At 44.7% G+C, this 14,549-nt stretch overlaps 1 protein-coding gene across 1 annotated transcript in view; it reads right to left on the reverse strand.

Annotated features, from left to right (window-relative positions):
* Positions 1–14,549, reverse strand: part of LOC102902817 (guanylate cyclase soluble subunit beta-2-like) — a 69,262-nt gene that overhangs the window by 42,692 nt on the left and 12,021 nt on the right. Inside the window, exon 2 of the mRNA XM_076545151.1 lies at positions 14,015–14,109. Within this exon, the coding sequence (XP_076401266.1) occupies positions 14,015–14,109 (95 nt within the window). The remainder of the gene's footprint in view (positions 1–14,014; positions 14,110–14,549) is intronic.

Here is a 14,549-nt window from a genome sequence, read left to right on the forward strand (position 1 = left end):
TCAGTCTGGGAGGAAGGGACTGGATCTGCCTGGACTGAGTCTACCAGGTTGATCGCAGTCCTGCGGGGGGGTTGCCCTGGAGGAGGTGGGAATGGGGGGTAGGCTGGGGGTAAGGGGAGGGAATAGGAGGGGGGAGAATAGGGGAATCCGTGGCTGATATGTAGAACTGAATGGTATTGTAAAATAAAATTTAAAAAAAAAAAAAGAGCATGTTCTGCTCTTGCAGAGGACCTGAGTTTGGTTCCCAGTACCCATGCCAAATGGCTCAGTACTAGCTTCAAAGGATCTGATGCCTCTTCTGGCTTCTAAGGCACCAGCACTCACGTGCACAACACAGATGTAAACATGATTTTTAAAAATTATTTTTAATCTTTAAAAAAAATCCGGTAACATTTAAACATAGCCTTTAGACTGCTTTGTCCTAAGGCTAAAGACAGACTTTAGCAAATAGCTGGCTGTAATCTGAAGGCCTTGCTATCACATCAATGTGTCACTGATTTCGAAAGTACTTCCTAAACATTCAAGGGCTATGCACATAAGCAAAGGTGTTGATAATAAGTAGAGCCGGGTTTCTCATTATCTAAGAAGAAGGCTAAAATTACAGGAAAAGGAAGAAAAGAAGGAATATGGTATGGTTGGGTTAGACAAATCCCCCATAATAATGGGCTGAAGAGAGGCTCTGTGAGCAAGCATGAGACCCGAGTTCTGATGTCAGCACCCATGTAAAAAGCAGGGTGTGGTCCTGTGTGCCCCTGCAGCCCTGCCATTGTGGAGGGCAGAGGCAGGAGTCACCGGGCTTACTGGTTAGTCTAGCTCCAGGCTTCCCGGACGATACTGTCTTCCAAAGAAGAAAGCACAGGGTAGGGGAGACCGCTCAGTGGGTAAAGGTGCTTGGCAACAACCTGATCATCTGAGTTCGGTCAGGACTGCATGGTAGAAGAAAAGAACAGACTCCCCAAAGTTGTCTTCTGACCCCCCACATGTGCCATGTCAGCTTCACACCCACAATATAAATACACTAATGGAAAGCATTAAAAACACACACAAAAAGTCAGAGAATGAGAGACCAGGAGATTCTCACATACAATGCACACACATACATCATACACACACAAAGATCATGAAACCCATCATAGGATATAGATAACTAGATGGTCGAGGTTAGATAATGGCTGGATGGAGAGATAAAGGATAGAAAGGTAGATAGATAGATAGATAGATAGATAGATAGATAGATAGATAGATAGATAGATAGAAGATAGAGATAGATAGATAGATAGATAGATAGATAGATAGATAGATAGATAGATAGATAGATAGATAGATAGATAGATATAGATAGATATAGATAGATAGATAGATAGATAGATAGATAGATAGATGATAGATAGATAGATAGATATATAGATAGATAGATGATAGATAGCTAGATAGAGATAGATAGATAGATAGATAGATAGATAGATAGATAGATAGATAGAAGATAGAGATAGATAGATAGATAGATAGATAGATAGATAGATAGATAGATAGAAGATAGAGATAGATAGATAGATAGATAGATAGATAGATAGATAGATAGATAGATAGATAGATAGAAGATAGAGATAGATAGATAGATAGATAGATAGATAGATAGATAGATAGATAGATAGATGATAGATAGATAGATAGATAGATAGATAGATAGATAGATAGAAGATAGATAGATAGATAGATAGATAGATAGATAGATAGATAGATAGATAGATAGATAGATAGAAGATAGAGATAGATAGATGATAGATAGATAGATAGATAGATAGATAGATAGATAGATAGATAGATATAGATATAGATAGAAGATAGAGATAGATAGATAGATAGATAGATAGATAGATAGATAGATAGATAGATAGATAGATGATAGATAGATATAGATATAGATAGAAGATAGAGATAGATAGATAGATAGATAGATGATAGATAGATAGATAGATAGATGATAGATAGATAGATAGATAGATAGATAGATAGATAGATAGATAGATAGATAGATAGATAGATAGATAGAAAGAAGATAGAGATAGATAGATAGATAGATAGATAGATAGATAGATAGATAGATAGATAGATAGATAGATAGATAGATAGATAGATAGACAGATGTGTGTACATGTCTGTCTGTCCACTGGGACCATCTAACAGAGGTCATTTTATAGGAGCACTGAGCTCCCCTACTGTCCAGATCACAGATTTTTTTTAGATGCTATCCTCTACTGAGCAGAACCAGAACTTGTTTGAGAAACAGAATATTCCCAGGCTGGAACAAGGAAAGGAAAGAATAAATTGAACCTGTCGTGCCAGAAAATAAAGAGATGCTAAAGAATGGTAGAGACATCAAGGTATGGGGCGGGGCGGAGGGAGTTGCTTCCATTAGTTAGGTCTTGAATTTGAACATCAACAGAAATAATGAAAGCAATGTGACCTATTTTTAAACACCAGACTCAAGATCACGTTGGTATAAACAGACAAGCAGGAGAGTGAGGACATCTTTCTTCATGGAAGTCTAAATAAAAGAAAAATAACACACACAGAGACAATCTTGAGTACTGCTTCCTAGGGGTCACAGGAGACAGCATCCATGAGGACTAAAGTCATATAAGAGGGAGTTTGAGAGGTAATAAGACACCTGCATGATCTGAGAGCAGCTTCTCCAGAGGTCCTGATTACAGAGAAGTCGGTGGCTTTGGAGCAGAGAAACCTGGCGGATGCCGGCTTCACCAAGTGGTCAGAGTTCACACCGGCCACAGCGGAGACGGGACACTGAACACCTGCTCCTCCTGACTGAACCAACTGTGAAAGACAAGAGACCACCCTGTCGTCTCCCTGCCAAGAGGCATCGCCAGTGGGACATCACAAAGAACTATCAGTGATGCCCCAATGGTGGACACTCTACCAATCAGCTGATGGCAGCTTCTGCAAAGACAGCCATGTTAGGAACTGTACCAGAGACTGGGACTCTTCCAGACCAAAGGAGCCTGAAACAACAGGACACTATTAAAGGTTTTCTTTAGTCTCTCTTTCTCTCCCTCCTTCTCCCTCCCTCCCTCCCTCCCTCCCTCTCTCTCTCTCTCTCCCTCTCCCTCTTTAAGGACATTATAGACCAGTTGGAGTATTTTTGCTAATGTCTACAGGACAGATGATGGAATTGTCTCAGCACTCACTTCCTGAATTCAATACTTGTACTTTCCTTAGAGAATTATTTGGGAACAAAGAGGTTATTTTATCTGTGACAATCTAGAGGCTGTGCATATCCAGGCTCAGAGAGGGGTAGAGATGTTCACATGTGGGGAGGGAGCAGGCATGAGGGTAAATGAGGTGTTTTGGGTACTATTCTTATAAACTTGTCATAGGGTTACATGTATGTCGAAGTGAAAAGGTTTAGCTGATAACCCTAAAAGGACCTGAGGAGATCGTGTGCAAGAAGACCACAAAGAACATGGGTCACATGCGGCTAGATCCATACTCTTTAAGGTTTCATATCTATAAATGGAATGTTGTCGTCCCATCTTAAAATGTCTTCATCTTATTAGAGACTCATGCTGAAATATTTATGAATAAAATTATAGGAAACCTGAGACTTGTTTTGAAACATTCCAGCAAAAAAAAAAAACAAAACCAGAAAATGGTGGAGGGATTCAGATGTGAAATAAAATTGGCAAAACCATTTAATTAGAGAAATTGGGTAAAAGATATGTAGGCTTCAGTCTATGAGTCTTTCTGCTTTTGTGGATGTATTAAATATCTATTAAAAAGTGTTTTTTTTTAATGAAAGATTTCTTTTTCCTTTTTTGTTCTTTTTAAGACAGGGTTTCTCTGTGTAACAGCTCTCTTTCTAAACCAGGCTGGCCTTGAACTCACAGAGATCCACCTGCCTCTGCCTCCTGAGTGCTGGGATTAAAGGCATGGGCCACCATGCCTGGCTAAGGATGAAAGATTTCTTTGTTAGCAGGAAAATACCTGCTGTGAAGCATCTATGCTTGGCCTCCCCGAGAGGTGTGGAGTGCTTAAATGGGATCTAAAATTGGATGTTGTATGAACTTGGGCAATCTGACTTAACAAGCTTAGGTCTTCTGTGCTGCCCAGAAGTATTTACTTCTTGCAGGGTTACAACTGTGGGAATTGGAAAACAGAGGTGAAATGTCCAGGGCTAGGGGAGAAAGGCCACCTGCTGAAGTCTGGGTGAGGGCTGCAATGAAGTTTCTACCTTCTGGACTTCATCTCTCAACAAAGGGCAGACTCCGATTCACGACCCCTGCCCTCACCTCATCATCCAAGATAGAGGCATCAGGACCTATTCCTTATCGCTGTCCCCAGTGGTTACCCAGAGAAGCATGTGCAGATCCATGGGACTGGGACGTACTCTACAACTTGCAAAGGTCTCCATTCAAGATAAGAGCTTCTGTTCACAGTGGGAAGCATTGGCTGTCTGAGAAAAGCCCTTCACAGAACTACTCTTCTTGTTTCCCTGTGCAGTGGACAGTGGTTAATGTGGAGACTCGTAACTGCCAAAGTGCAAGAGAATAAGGGTCATTAGAGTGCTCAGCCCAGAATTAGACACGGGTATCGTTCTCCCATCCGTAAGGCTCAGGACCATCTGGGAAGGTAGTCAGAGTCTGGGGAGGACCAAGACAAAACAGAGTCCTCTGGCATGACCAGACTGTTGATACTGATGACCTCACAGCAGGTGTGCTTGCCCGTACAACATCAAGCCAGTCAAGCATGGAGAGGGAGGAGAGTTCACTAGTCCTCATCCCTAACTGAGGAGCTGTGGACCGTCGATGGTTTGTCGGGAGGGAGAATCAGTTTCCTTAGCCGTGTGGCTCCTGGTAGCTCCACCATGCTCCGGGGAATGGCCACAAATGGGATTTAATGGCTTGTTTGAAGAATAAAACAAATGGGAGTGAGCTGGGGGATGGGTAGGAGGTGAAGGTAGGTCTGGGGTTGGGGGAAAGAGTTGGGGCATGAAATTCTCAAGGAATTAATAAAAAACCTTTTTTAAAGAATATACTCTTCTAGAATGATATCACTCGGGTCAGGCTTGGACGAAAACGTGGGGCAGAGTTTGGTGAACAGGAGAACGAGACACAGCTATGCAGGGCCGAGATGTGCTCTGAGGGCGGGAAGGGCTGGTATACAGATTCAGCAGGAAATGCATTTGGGCATCGAGAAAAGAAGCAGCTGAGAAGCAGTTGAAGTTAGCCCAGCGGGACAGCTCTGCAGGGAGGAAGCATTTGGGCTAAACTGGAAGATGCATCCCTGCCTGCTCCTCATCCATCCTTGGCAAGCAGAGCCTAACCAGGGCCCAGAGCACAAGGCAAGTGGCTACCGAGCGGTGGTGGAGGTGGGGAGAAAGGATGTATTCTGCCGAGTACCAACTTGGCTTCATTATTTGAATTCATCCCTTGGACAGTCTCTGATGTCATAGGTGTCACTGCTGTTTTACCAATGAGGAACTGACCTAGGTTCACCCTTAGGAGTCACAGAGCCAAAGGCCAGCCCTCCCATCTGACTCCTAAATGCACGCATACCGGGACAGTGTGGATGTCTCCTCCAGCCTGAGAGATTCTGCACTGGCCTTGGGATATTGAGACCCTAGTTCAGGTCTCCATCTTCTATTGGCTGTGCACCCTGGGTTACATGTCTGGGTTCTGGCTTTGTACCATTTTCGTCTTAAGTTTTGCACTGGTACTTTTATTTTGAAGCGAGTTCAGGGAAGGGCTGTTGACATTTGCCGATAGCTAACTTGAAATGCAGTTTACTCTGGGTTTCTTAGCAGACAATGTCTAGACAGGCACAGCTGTGCCAAGTGGCTGGTGGGTGTTGTTGTGCATGTTTTTACTTCAGGTCACTAATAACCTACATACACGCTAAGTAGGCACTTACTCTTACAGTGATTCCTTGTCCAGTGCTCAACCTGCCATCTGGTCCCATCCTGATTACTCTAATTAGACAGCAGAGTTATGCAGTTCAGAGACTTGTGGAAGAGTTCCAATAATCAAGGCAGGGGGATGGCATGCTAGAGGCCACTTGGAAGGCAAAGCACTGGCTGGTGGGAATAAAACATGCTTGTCTCTTTGTCAAAGGAAGGACTCGGTCTCAACTGACCAGCATATTTTGTTAAACGTGAAATGCCTGTCCTGGCTGGGCCTCACTCTGTCTGACTCAGGGCAGTTGTGCAAATAGAGGGAAGCTGCAAGTTTCCCATAGCACCATGATTCCAAATCATGTGTTTGTGTTTGTTTTGGAGATAGAGGGGTGTGTGTGTGTGTGTGTGTGTGTGTGTGTGTGTGTGTGTGTGTGTGTGTGTTTGGAGGTAAAGGCCAGAAGTCTCTCAATGAACCTGAACCTCTTTGGTAGACCAGCCAGGCTGGTCAGTGAATGCCTGGAATCAGACCATCTCAATCTCCACTGGGATTATAGCCTCATGTGGCCATGCTAGCCTTTACTTGGGTCCTAGGGATCTAAGTTCAAATGTTCATGATTGTACAGCAAGTATTTTACTTCCCAGCCCCTGTGTATTGGGATTTCATGATCCCAACATTTTCTTTGTGTAATGTACCTGTCATGCTTACCTTTCTTTTGAAATGTGAGCCAATGGATTTTCTAGAGATAACAAGGAGACAAAATTTTTGATAGTCAAAGTGAGTCAAACAGAAATCATTGTGGTAAAGACTTTGGGTCGGAAGGGACATGGTCATATCCACACATGGGCCTACAAACTTGATGCTGCCTCTAAATGTGTTGGTTGGGTTGGGAACAGGACCAGGACAGGTGTGTGATGGCATCTCCCCACTGAAACTGCTGCCACATTGAAGATTGTTCTCCAGAATCGTCACCAAATGCACAGGCTGAGTGTTCTATAGCATCATTACAAAAACACACAAGGTTGAGAACAGATGTCCAGAGTGTTTATTTCTGAAGATCTAGAAACTTGTTAGAGTTTTTAATCTATGAGGACACCTGTAACAACATGCCATAGACATGTCTTTAACCACAGAACTTTATTTTCGGACGGTGGTGAAGGCAGCAAAATGCTAACCTGAATGGTTTCTGGTGAGGGCTCTTCCTAACTCATGAATGGCTGCTTTCCTTCTCTGTCCTCACAGGAAAGAAGGGACAGGGTGAGCCTCTGGTATCACTTCTTAGTGGGGCCACTTTACATCTAGACCTATTTATTTTCCAAATACCATCACCCTGTCAGCACCTCAAGAAGGAAATTTTGTCAGGACAGTTCAATCCACAGCAGCTCTTAGCTAAACTCAGATTTTTTTTTTTAACCTTCACAACCAAGTGAATTGTCGGAAATCCATTCTCTAGACTATGAAACTGTAGACTTTTTCTCTAAAAAAGGAACTTGTGAGTACCTTAAGAATCACCATCCATGTGGATTTCATTGGGACAACTCAATTCTAACAATATACCACAAAAGATGTGTAGATAATATGTAAACAAAAGGGCATGGCTGTGTTTCAATAAGACATTATTTACAGAACCAGATAGGGACCCAGATTTGCCCATGAGCTGCACTGCAGACAGTTTCCTGACCACGGGCCAAAGGACTCAGAGCATTATTATTAATTTTTAACCACAGCCATTTGAAGTGAACAGCAAAGCCTGTCTCTACTTCTAAGAGATGTCAGTGATGGACCCTGCCTTTCTTTTGAAGTTCAGCACTCAGTCACATTTGCTGAGGTCACTAAGCATTTTGCACACTGACTGCTTCATGGATTACAGTGGCTTTGTGATTTCATGAATATTCCCCACCACATCCAGAGGTGGTGTTCTTTCCTGAGTAGAAAAATCAGCTCTCAAGGAAACCCTCGCTAAAGTCAGACAAACGATAGGGCAGAGCTGAATCAACCTTCAAGCTCCAGAATGTTCCCCTTTAGCAGAGAATGGAAAAACCAAGTGAAGGCTGTTTCCTCCTTGCCAAGACTCCAAAATAAGCCTAACAAGATAACTTGACTTCAGCATACAACCCCAGCCTTTTCTGTCCTTTAATAGTTGAAACTCTGTCAGACTCCAGCTTTTCAGGCAATAGTCACGTCTCACCTCACACTTCTCACCTAGCATCATCCTGTGTCTTTTCTGGAGAGAACAGGACTACTTAGAGAAGAGGGAGCATTTGGAAAGGGCTGAATTTGCCCATGTTGGAGGGGGGTGGACAACTGGCCTCCATCTGGAATCTCAGAGCTGCAGAACTGTCCTTCTTAGAAGGGTAGCATTGGGACTTTGCCTGGGCATGGGGAGCTTCGCATGATGGGCTGCCCAACCCCAGTTGATGCATCATATAATCCCTATACCTAAGGCTCAGGAAACATTGCAGAAGATTCCAGTAGCCAGAGACGAGAACATCATCTGCTTTGAGGCAGTGCTTTCTAAGTATGACAGGGAAGCTGGACCCAGGAAATCTCCACAACGCCTATGTAATGACAACACCAGTTGACAAGCTAAGGTGGATGGGGGAAATTTCACAAGGCCCCGCCCCTAGATGAAGATTGACAGGCAACCGATGACTGCTAAGGAGGGAGTATCAGTTTTCTCCAGGGACAAACCCACTAATAGGCTATCCAATCCCAAGTGGTGAGCCCTAAATATGTTTGCCTGAGCAACACCAAATGGACTCAATAGGGTGTATATAATAAGTAAAGGAGAAGAGGCCGTGAGTCTGAGAGAGAATGGGAGGGATACAGAAATGGCTGGAGAGGGGACGGAGTGGAAATGAGGAAACCTTAAAAACTTAAATATTTAAATTTTAAAAATGGATAACTAATTCCCCAAAAAACCAAGAATGTGGCCGTATGACTTGGGAAAGGATATTTTATGGTGATATTATGTTCCCCAAAATATTGTGCACCCTAATAAACTTATCTGGGGTCAGAGAACAGAACAGCCACTAGACAGGACATAGAGGCCAGAAAATGGTGGCACACACACCTTTAATCCTAGACTTCTGGAGGCCAAGATCCATCCGGATCTCTGTGAGTTTAAAGCCACACTGGAAACAGCCAGGCATGGTGACTCATGCCTTTAATCCCAGGAAGTGAGCCTTTAATCCCAGGAAGTGATGGAAGAAAGCAAAAAGGTACATAAGGCATAAGGACCAGAAACTAGTCTGGTTAAGCTTTTAGGCTTTTGAGCAGCAGTTCAGCTGAGACCCATTGGAATGAGGACACAGAGGCTTCCAGTCTGAGGAAACAGGATCAGCTGAGGAATTGGCAAGGTGAGGAAGCTGTAGCTTGTTCTGCTTCTCTGATCTTCCAGCATCAACCCCAATATCTGGCACTGGGTTTGTTTTTATTAATAAGACCATCTGAGATTCCTGCTACATCATTTCATAGCACAATCATGCATTTAAAGTTTTTCTTTCATGTTTTTAGATTAATGCAGAAGATATTAGACATCATTATGGCATTTTCCTGTGTTTTAGGGGGTTCCCCTCTCTCTTATTTCCAGCCCCCTTAAGGAAGCAATGTCTAAGCTGGACAGGGTGGCTAATGCCTACAGTCTTACTGCTTCAGAGGCTAAGCCAGGAGGATCACCATGAGTTCAAGGCCAGCCTGTGCTATGGTGTGAGACCATTACCCCCCTTAAAATAAACAAACAACACAGTGACAAAAAAAATAGAAACTCCCCTTAGCAGGTGTATCGAAGGTGGCTGAGAGGAGCAGGACTACTGTTGTGTGTCAAGTAAGGTGCCATGGGTAGCAGAACGGAGGCCAGAGGTCAGGTTCCCAGCATCCCATCCTCACAGAAAAGAGTGCCTGCCCTGAACCAGGACTCCATGGAGAAAGGCTGCTGCCACCCGCACTGACGAGGTGTACCCACATAAACCTGCCCTGCAACTGGCTGTGATTGCTGGTAGTCTGCAGAGGCCTGGAGCTATGAAAGGAAGGGGCCACCAGTGGCACTGGGAGGGTTCTGAGAGTATGTCTGCTCAAAGTCTGAGTTCAGGAAGCTGAAGGAAGGACCGTTTCCTCATTCCACTCTTGTGTGATAGCTCCAGTCTTAGGCCCAACCTTGTCTCGTCCTAGCAAGAGATGCAGAGAGCAAGCGGCCAGGGTTTGTCTAGATTCCTCCCAGCTCTGGGCACCACACCTCTGGCTCCTGTATGTCTCTGTGACTCCAGCACAGACCAGACAGTCTGATGAACCAGTGGAGGGGACACAGAGGACGGGAGCAGGAGGGGACTCTGCCTCACACACACCCTTCCATCCCTCTCCTGGCTTGACAGAGGACTTCAGCCTCTCCCTGATGCAGATCCCCAGCAGGATCTGTGCCCAGGAGATGCTCTTGAACACAAGAAGAGATGCCAATCAAACTGCCACGTGCAAGTCAAGGAAAGAGCCTTCTATCAGTTCTAGGTAAAGGGCTAAAGCTGTCAGCCCAGTTTATCTTTAAGGTTCATTCCATATTTATTCAAAGTCTGTTTGAAGCCTTTTCATATACTCTGTGTTTTAAGGGAAAGAATTTTTTTAAATAATTGTCTCAGTGTTTTTCTTTGACAAATTTACCCGTGAATATGCATCAATCTGTCTATCCTCACCTCCACCACTTATCACCCTCCCGCCCTCATCAACTGCCCTCCTCGATCCCTTTCTTACAGTCCTGTGTTTTTGTGTTTTGTCTTGTGAGCTGCTGAGTTTCACAAAGGCCTCCTGTGGGTTTTGAACCACCCTAGTGGGCTCCCCCTGTGACCTCTCCATCAGAATCTCTCAGTAGCCAATAGTTGTACAAGGTGAGGTATGGGTTCCCGTGAGTCCCTCCCTGACTCAGGCTTGGCCAGTGACAGGCCCAGTCTTGTGGAGATCCAGTGCAGGTAACTGTAACTGCTGTGAGGTCACAAGGGCAATGACTGTCCAGACCACTCTTTCTTAGTCCTTCTCTTTACTTCTGGCCCTCACATTCTTTCTGCCTCAACCCTTGTAATCGAAGTTTATTATTTTATTTCTCTTAAGATTCAAAAGAGAAGGTAACAAGTTGAATGCCTTGCCCACTGCAGACCCTGAGCCTCACAGCCCTCGGCATCTGCCTTTGTAGGGTGATGCAGAGCTAGTTGTCTGGGTTCTTTGGGGGCATCTGCAGGGCAGGTTACTGTGATGCCTGAGTCTGTATTTAATCTGTAACTGTCGTACACTTAAGTCCTTGAGATTCTGGTTTCTTCTTCGGGCACCCAAAGGCTCAATGAAACTGGCCCCAAACCACAGGCCCTGCTGTTTGGTCAAGCTATACAGGAACCAGTCGGAAGGCTCTGAGTGGCAGGATCTACATAACCAGACACTTGTGACAATTCTGTCCCGAGTGGTAGGGTACTGGGCACAGATGCTGATGTTTCTGCCCACAGATGGCCCTAAACGCTGTCTCACATCCTCAGGGACCCACAATGTGAGGAAAGGGTGGATGGACAGAGGAAAGAATGGGTTCTTTTTGAGTCATTCTGTGCTGGATGCCACACTGGATACTTTTACAGGCACTATCTCATACCTTGAAACAAAACCAGAGAGTAGATGGTGCTCTTTTTCTGTGACCAACTAGAAAATTGTGGCTGTTTAATTAACCTGTCTTACATCTTTACTTTTTCCTTTTTCCAGACAGAGTTTCCCTGTGTAGCTCTGACTGTCCTGAAACTCACTCTGTAGACCAGGCTGGCCTCGGGATGGAAGGCGTGGACCACCACCTTCTGGCTTGCCTTACACCTTTAAATTAGAGGCAAAGCTAACACTTTCTTTTGTCCTGTACTCTCCCTCCCAGAGTGGGGGTGGAGCACACAGATAATTAGAATAAAAAGTCCCTTGCTGATGTGTGTCCATAGGAGAAATCATCCTGCGAGGCATGTGCCGTGTAGACAGGACCATCCACATGAGCTCCTCCAGTTGTGATCCTGCCACATCCAAGCAGATGGGCAAAACGACCCAGGCAGAGTATGGAGCAGAGGAGGGCCACTGGCATAGTACACAGAGCTCTGATAACTCCCAGATAAACACAGATGGAGTTGACACAAGGGCTTCTCAATGTTGCTTCTAGACAACGTCCAGTGGTAGTAGGGATGGACCACTTTTCAAAGGTGTCACACCACCTGACAAATCCAACATCAAGGTCAAACATGTTGATCATGCGGATGATAAAACTAAAATCCAAGTGGGAAATCTAGGGCTGCCCGTATTGGAAGGATCACACAGGACATCTGGGTTAAACAGTACCCTGCAAATTCACATCTACAAGGAACCCACGGATGTTAACCTTATTTGGAAAAAGAGTTGTGGCAGATGTACTCAAGGTTATAAAGAAGAGTCATTTAGGAGTGATCCTAAATCTAATCTGATTGGTGGTGTCCTTATGAGAAGGAGAGGTTAAGACATAGAGAAGAGCCGGGCGGTGGTGGCGCACGCCTTTAATCCCAGCACTCGGGAGGCAGAGGCAGGCGGATCTCTGTGAGTTCAAGGCCAGCCTGGTCTCCAAAGCGAGTTCCAGGAAAGCCGCAAAGCTACACAGAGAAACCCTGTCTCAAAAAACCAAAAAAAAAAAAAAAAAAAAAAAAAAAAAAAAAAAAAAAAAAAAAAAAAAGACATAGAGAAGAGGTAGCTGTCTGACTGGGGTTATAGTGCCGCAGGCCACAAACTCCTGGGGCCACCAGAAGTGAAAAGAGGAGGATCTGTTCCCCTAGTGTCCCCAGAGACAGCACTGTACTGCCAGCAACTTGATTTCCAACCTGTCACCCCTGCACAATGACAGAACAAATTGCTATTTTTTTTAAACCACTCAGTTTATGATGCGATGCAGTTGGTCACCATTATTTGCTATTTTTACTACCTGCTAAAAGGGCAGGGGGCTCTAAACTCAGCCTAGAGCTGTCAAGGTCAGTGCAAGACCTGAGAAGAGCGATGGAAATTTTGTAACATCCTGTCCTGGTTAGGTTTTCATCAGCTTAACACATGCTAGAGTCACTGGAAAGGGAGACCCTCAGTTAAGGAGTTGCCCCTCTCAGATCAGCCTGTGGGTGTGTCTGTGGGGGCATTTTCTTGATTGATGGCTGATGAGGGAGGGCCCAGCCCACTGTAGATGGTGTCACCCCTGGGCAGAGGATCTGGGGTTGTATAAGAAAGCAGCCTGAGCAAATCATGAGAAGCGAGCTAGGAAGCAGTGTTCCTCTGAGGTTGGGGTGTGCAAGGCAGAGAAATTCTTCCTTCCCCAAGTTCCTAGGTAAGATGAACAAGGTGGTGTCATGTGCATGTTTCAGATCTCTTGAACACATAACCTCACGATAGTCCAGGTTCACATTTTTCTGGTTTTTGTCGGTGATTCTCTTGCTTAAAATGCTCAAGTGTACTGTCTACGAGTTCTCTAATGTCCCTGAGCACAAGAAAGCATTTTATTAGCTCTTTTCAGACATAATGTTATAATGCAATTGGTTGTGAGTTTAGTGGGTTTCTTTAAGTATTTTATTTTATTTAATTATGTGTATATGAGTATCCCTGTGTGGCTATATGCATGTGAGCTCATTGCAATAGGAGGCCAAAAGAGGGTGTTAGACCCTCCAGAGCCAGAGTCGTGACGCCAATGTGCACATTGGCATTAGAACCCCAGAGCTGGGATTGTAAGTCCCCAGTGTGGGTGCAGGAACTGAACTTGGTTCCCTTAGCAAAAATATTATACACCCTTAATGGCCGAACCAATGTCAATGAATCGTGTGTGTGTGTGTGTGTGTGTGTGTGTGTGTGTGTGTGTGTGTGTATGTGCGTGTTTAAACAGAAGCCAACATAAACGTTATACATTGATTGCTCATCAGAAATTGTGACTAAAGACTCAGAAACTGAGGCCTGTGTTTCTCCTAAGAGCCAAAAGCCAGTATTGACTACTTCATTGTCAGCAACGACTTCATAGCAGAACAACTGTACGTGAGGAGAAGCAACCGTGGGGTCCTGTTTTTATAACAGTCTTAAGAAACCCAAGCAAGCCTTTTTGGACTTACCCAGAACCTTGCAGGCTTCTTGGATGAGCTTAATGGTGATAACGTCATCATACACGGTGTAGGTCATGAAGGCATCTTGCACTTCTGCAGAAGCCCTGGAAGATGCATCAAGGTTGGTTGAGCACTGGTCCTCTGGAGCTCAGTCCCAGGACAATCGCTGATGCAGCAATGTATGGTACAGCAAGGTCTGCATTCAGGGTCTTGAACAATGTGACTGTGTGGGTGTGGACTCCTGCCGAGACCATCCTCTAGACCCCAGTTTGAGCCTGAATAGACTCTGCATCTTCAACTTAGCTGAAGATGATTAGTCTACCCACCACTATCTCATGCTGGACTCCTTGATGGTGGCTACCGCCATTTGTCCCTTATTTCTGAATCCCAGAAAATGCTGCTGGACCTGGCACACACATTTTGAGGATCCTCAAACAGACAAGGGGTACTTGTGCCTGCAGCTGAGTCTCTAGATTTCCTTCTGCCTATGGGATTCCTGGTTTGGGTCCAATGGTTTCTGAGAATTATCACATGTGGCTATAAC

Source organism: Peromyscus maniculatus, chromosome 9 (assembly GCF_049852395.1).
Source record: "Peromyscus maniculatus bairdii isolate BWxNUB_F1_BW_parent chromosome 9, HU_Pman_BW_mat_3.1, whole genome shotgun sequence".
Classification (NCBI taxonomy): Eukaryota; Metazoa; Chordata; class Mammalia; order Rodentia; family Cricetidae; genus Peromyscus; species Peromyscus maniculatus.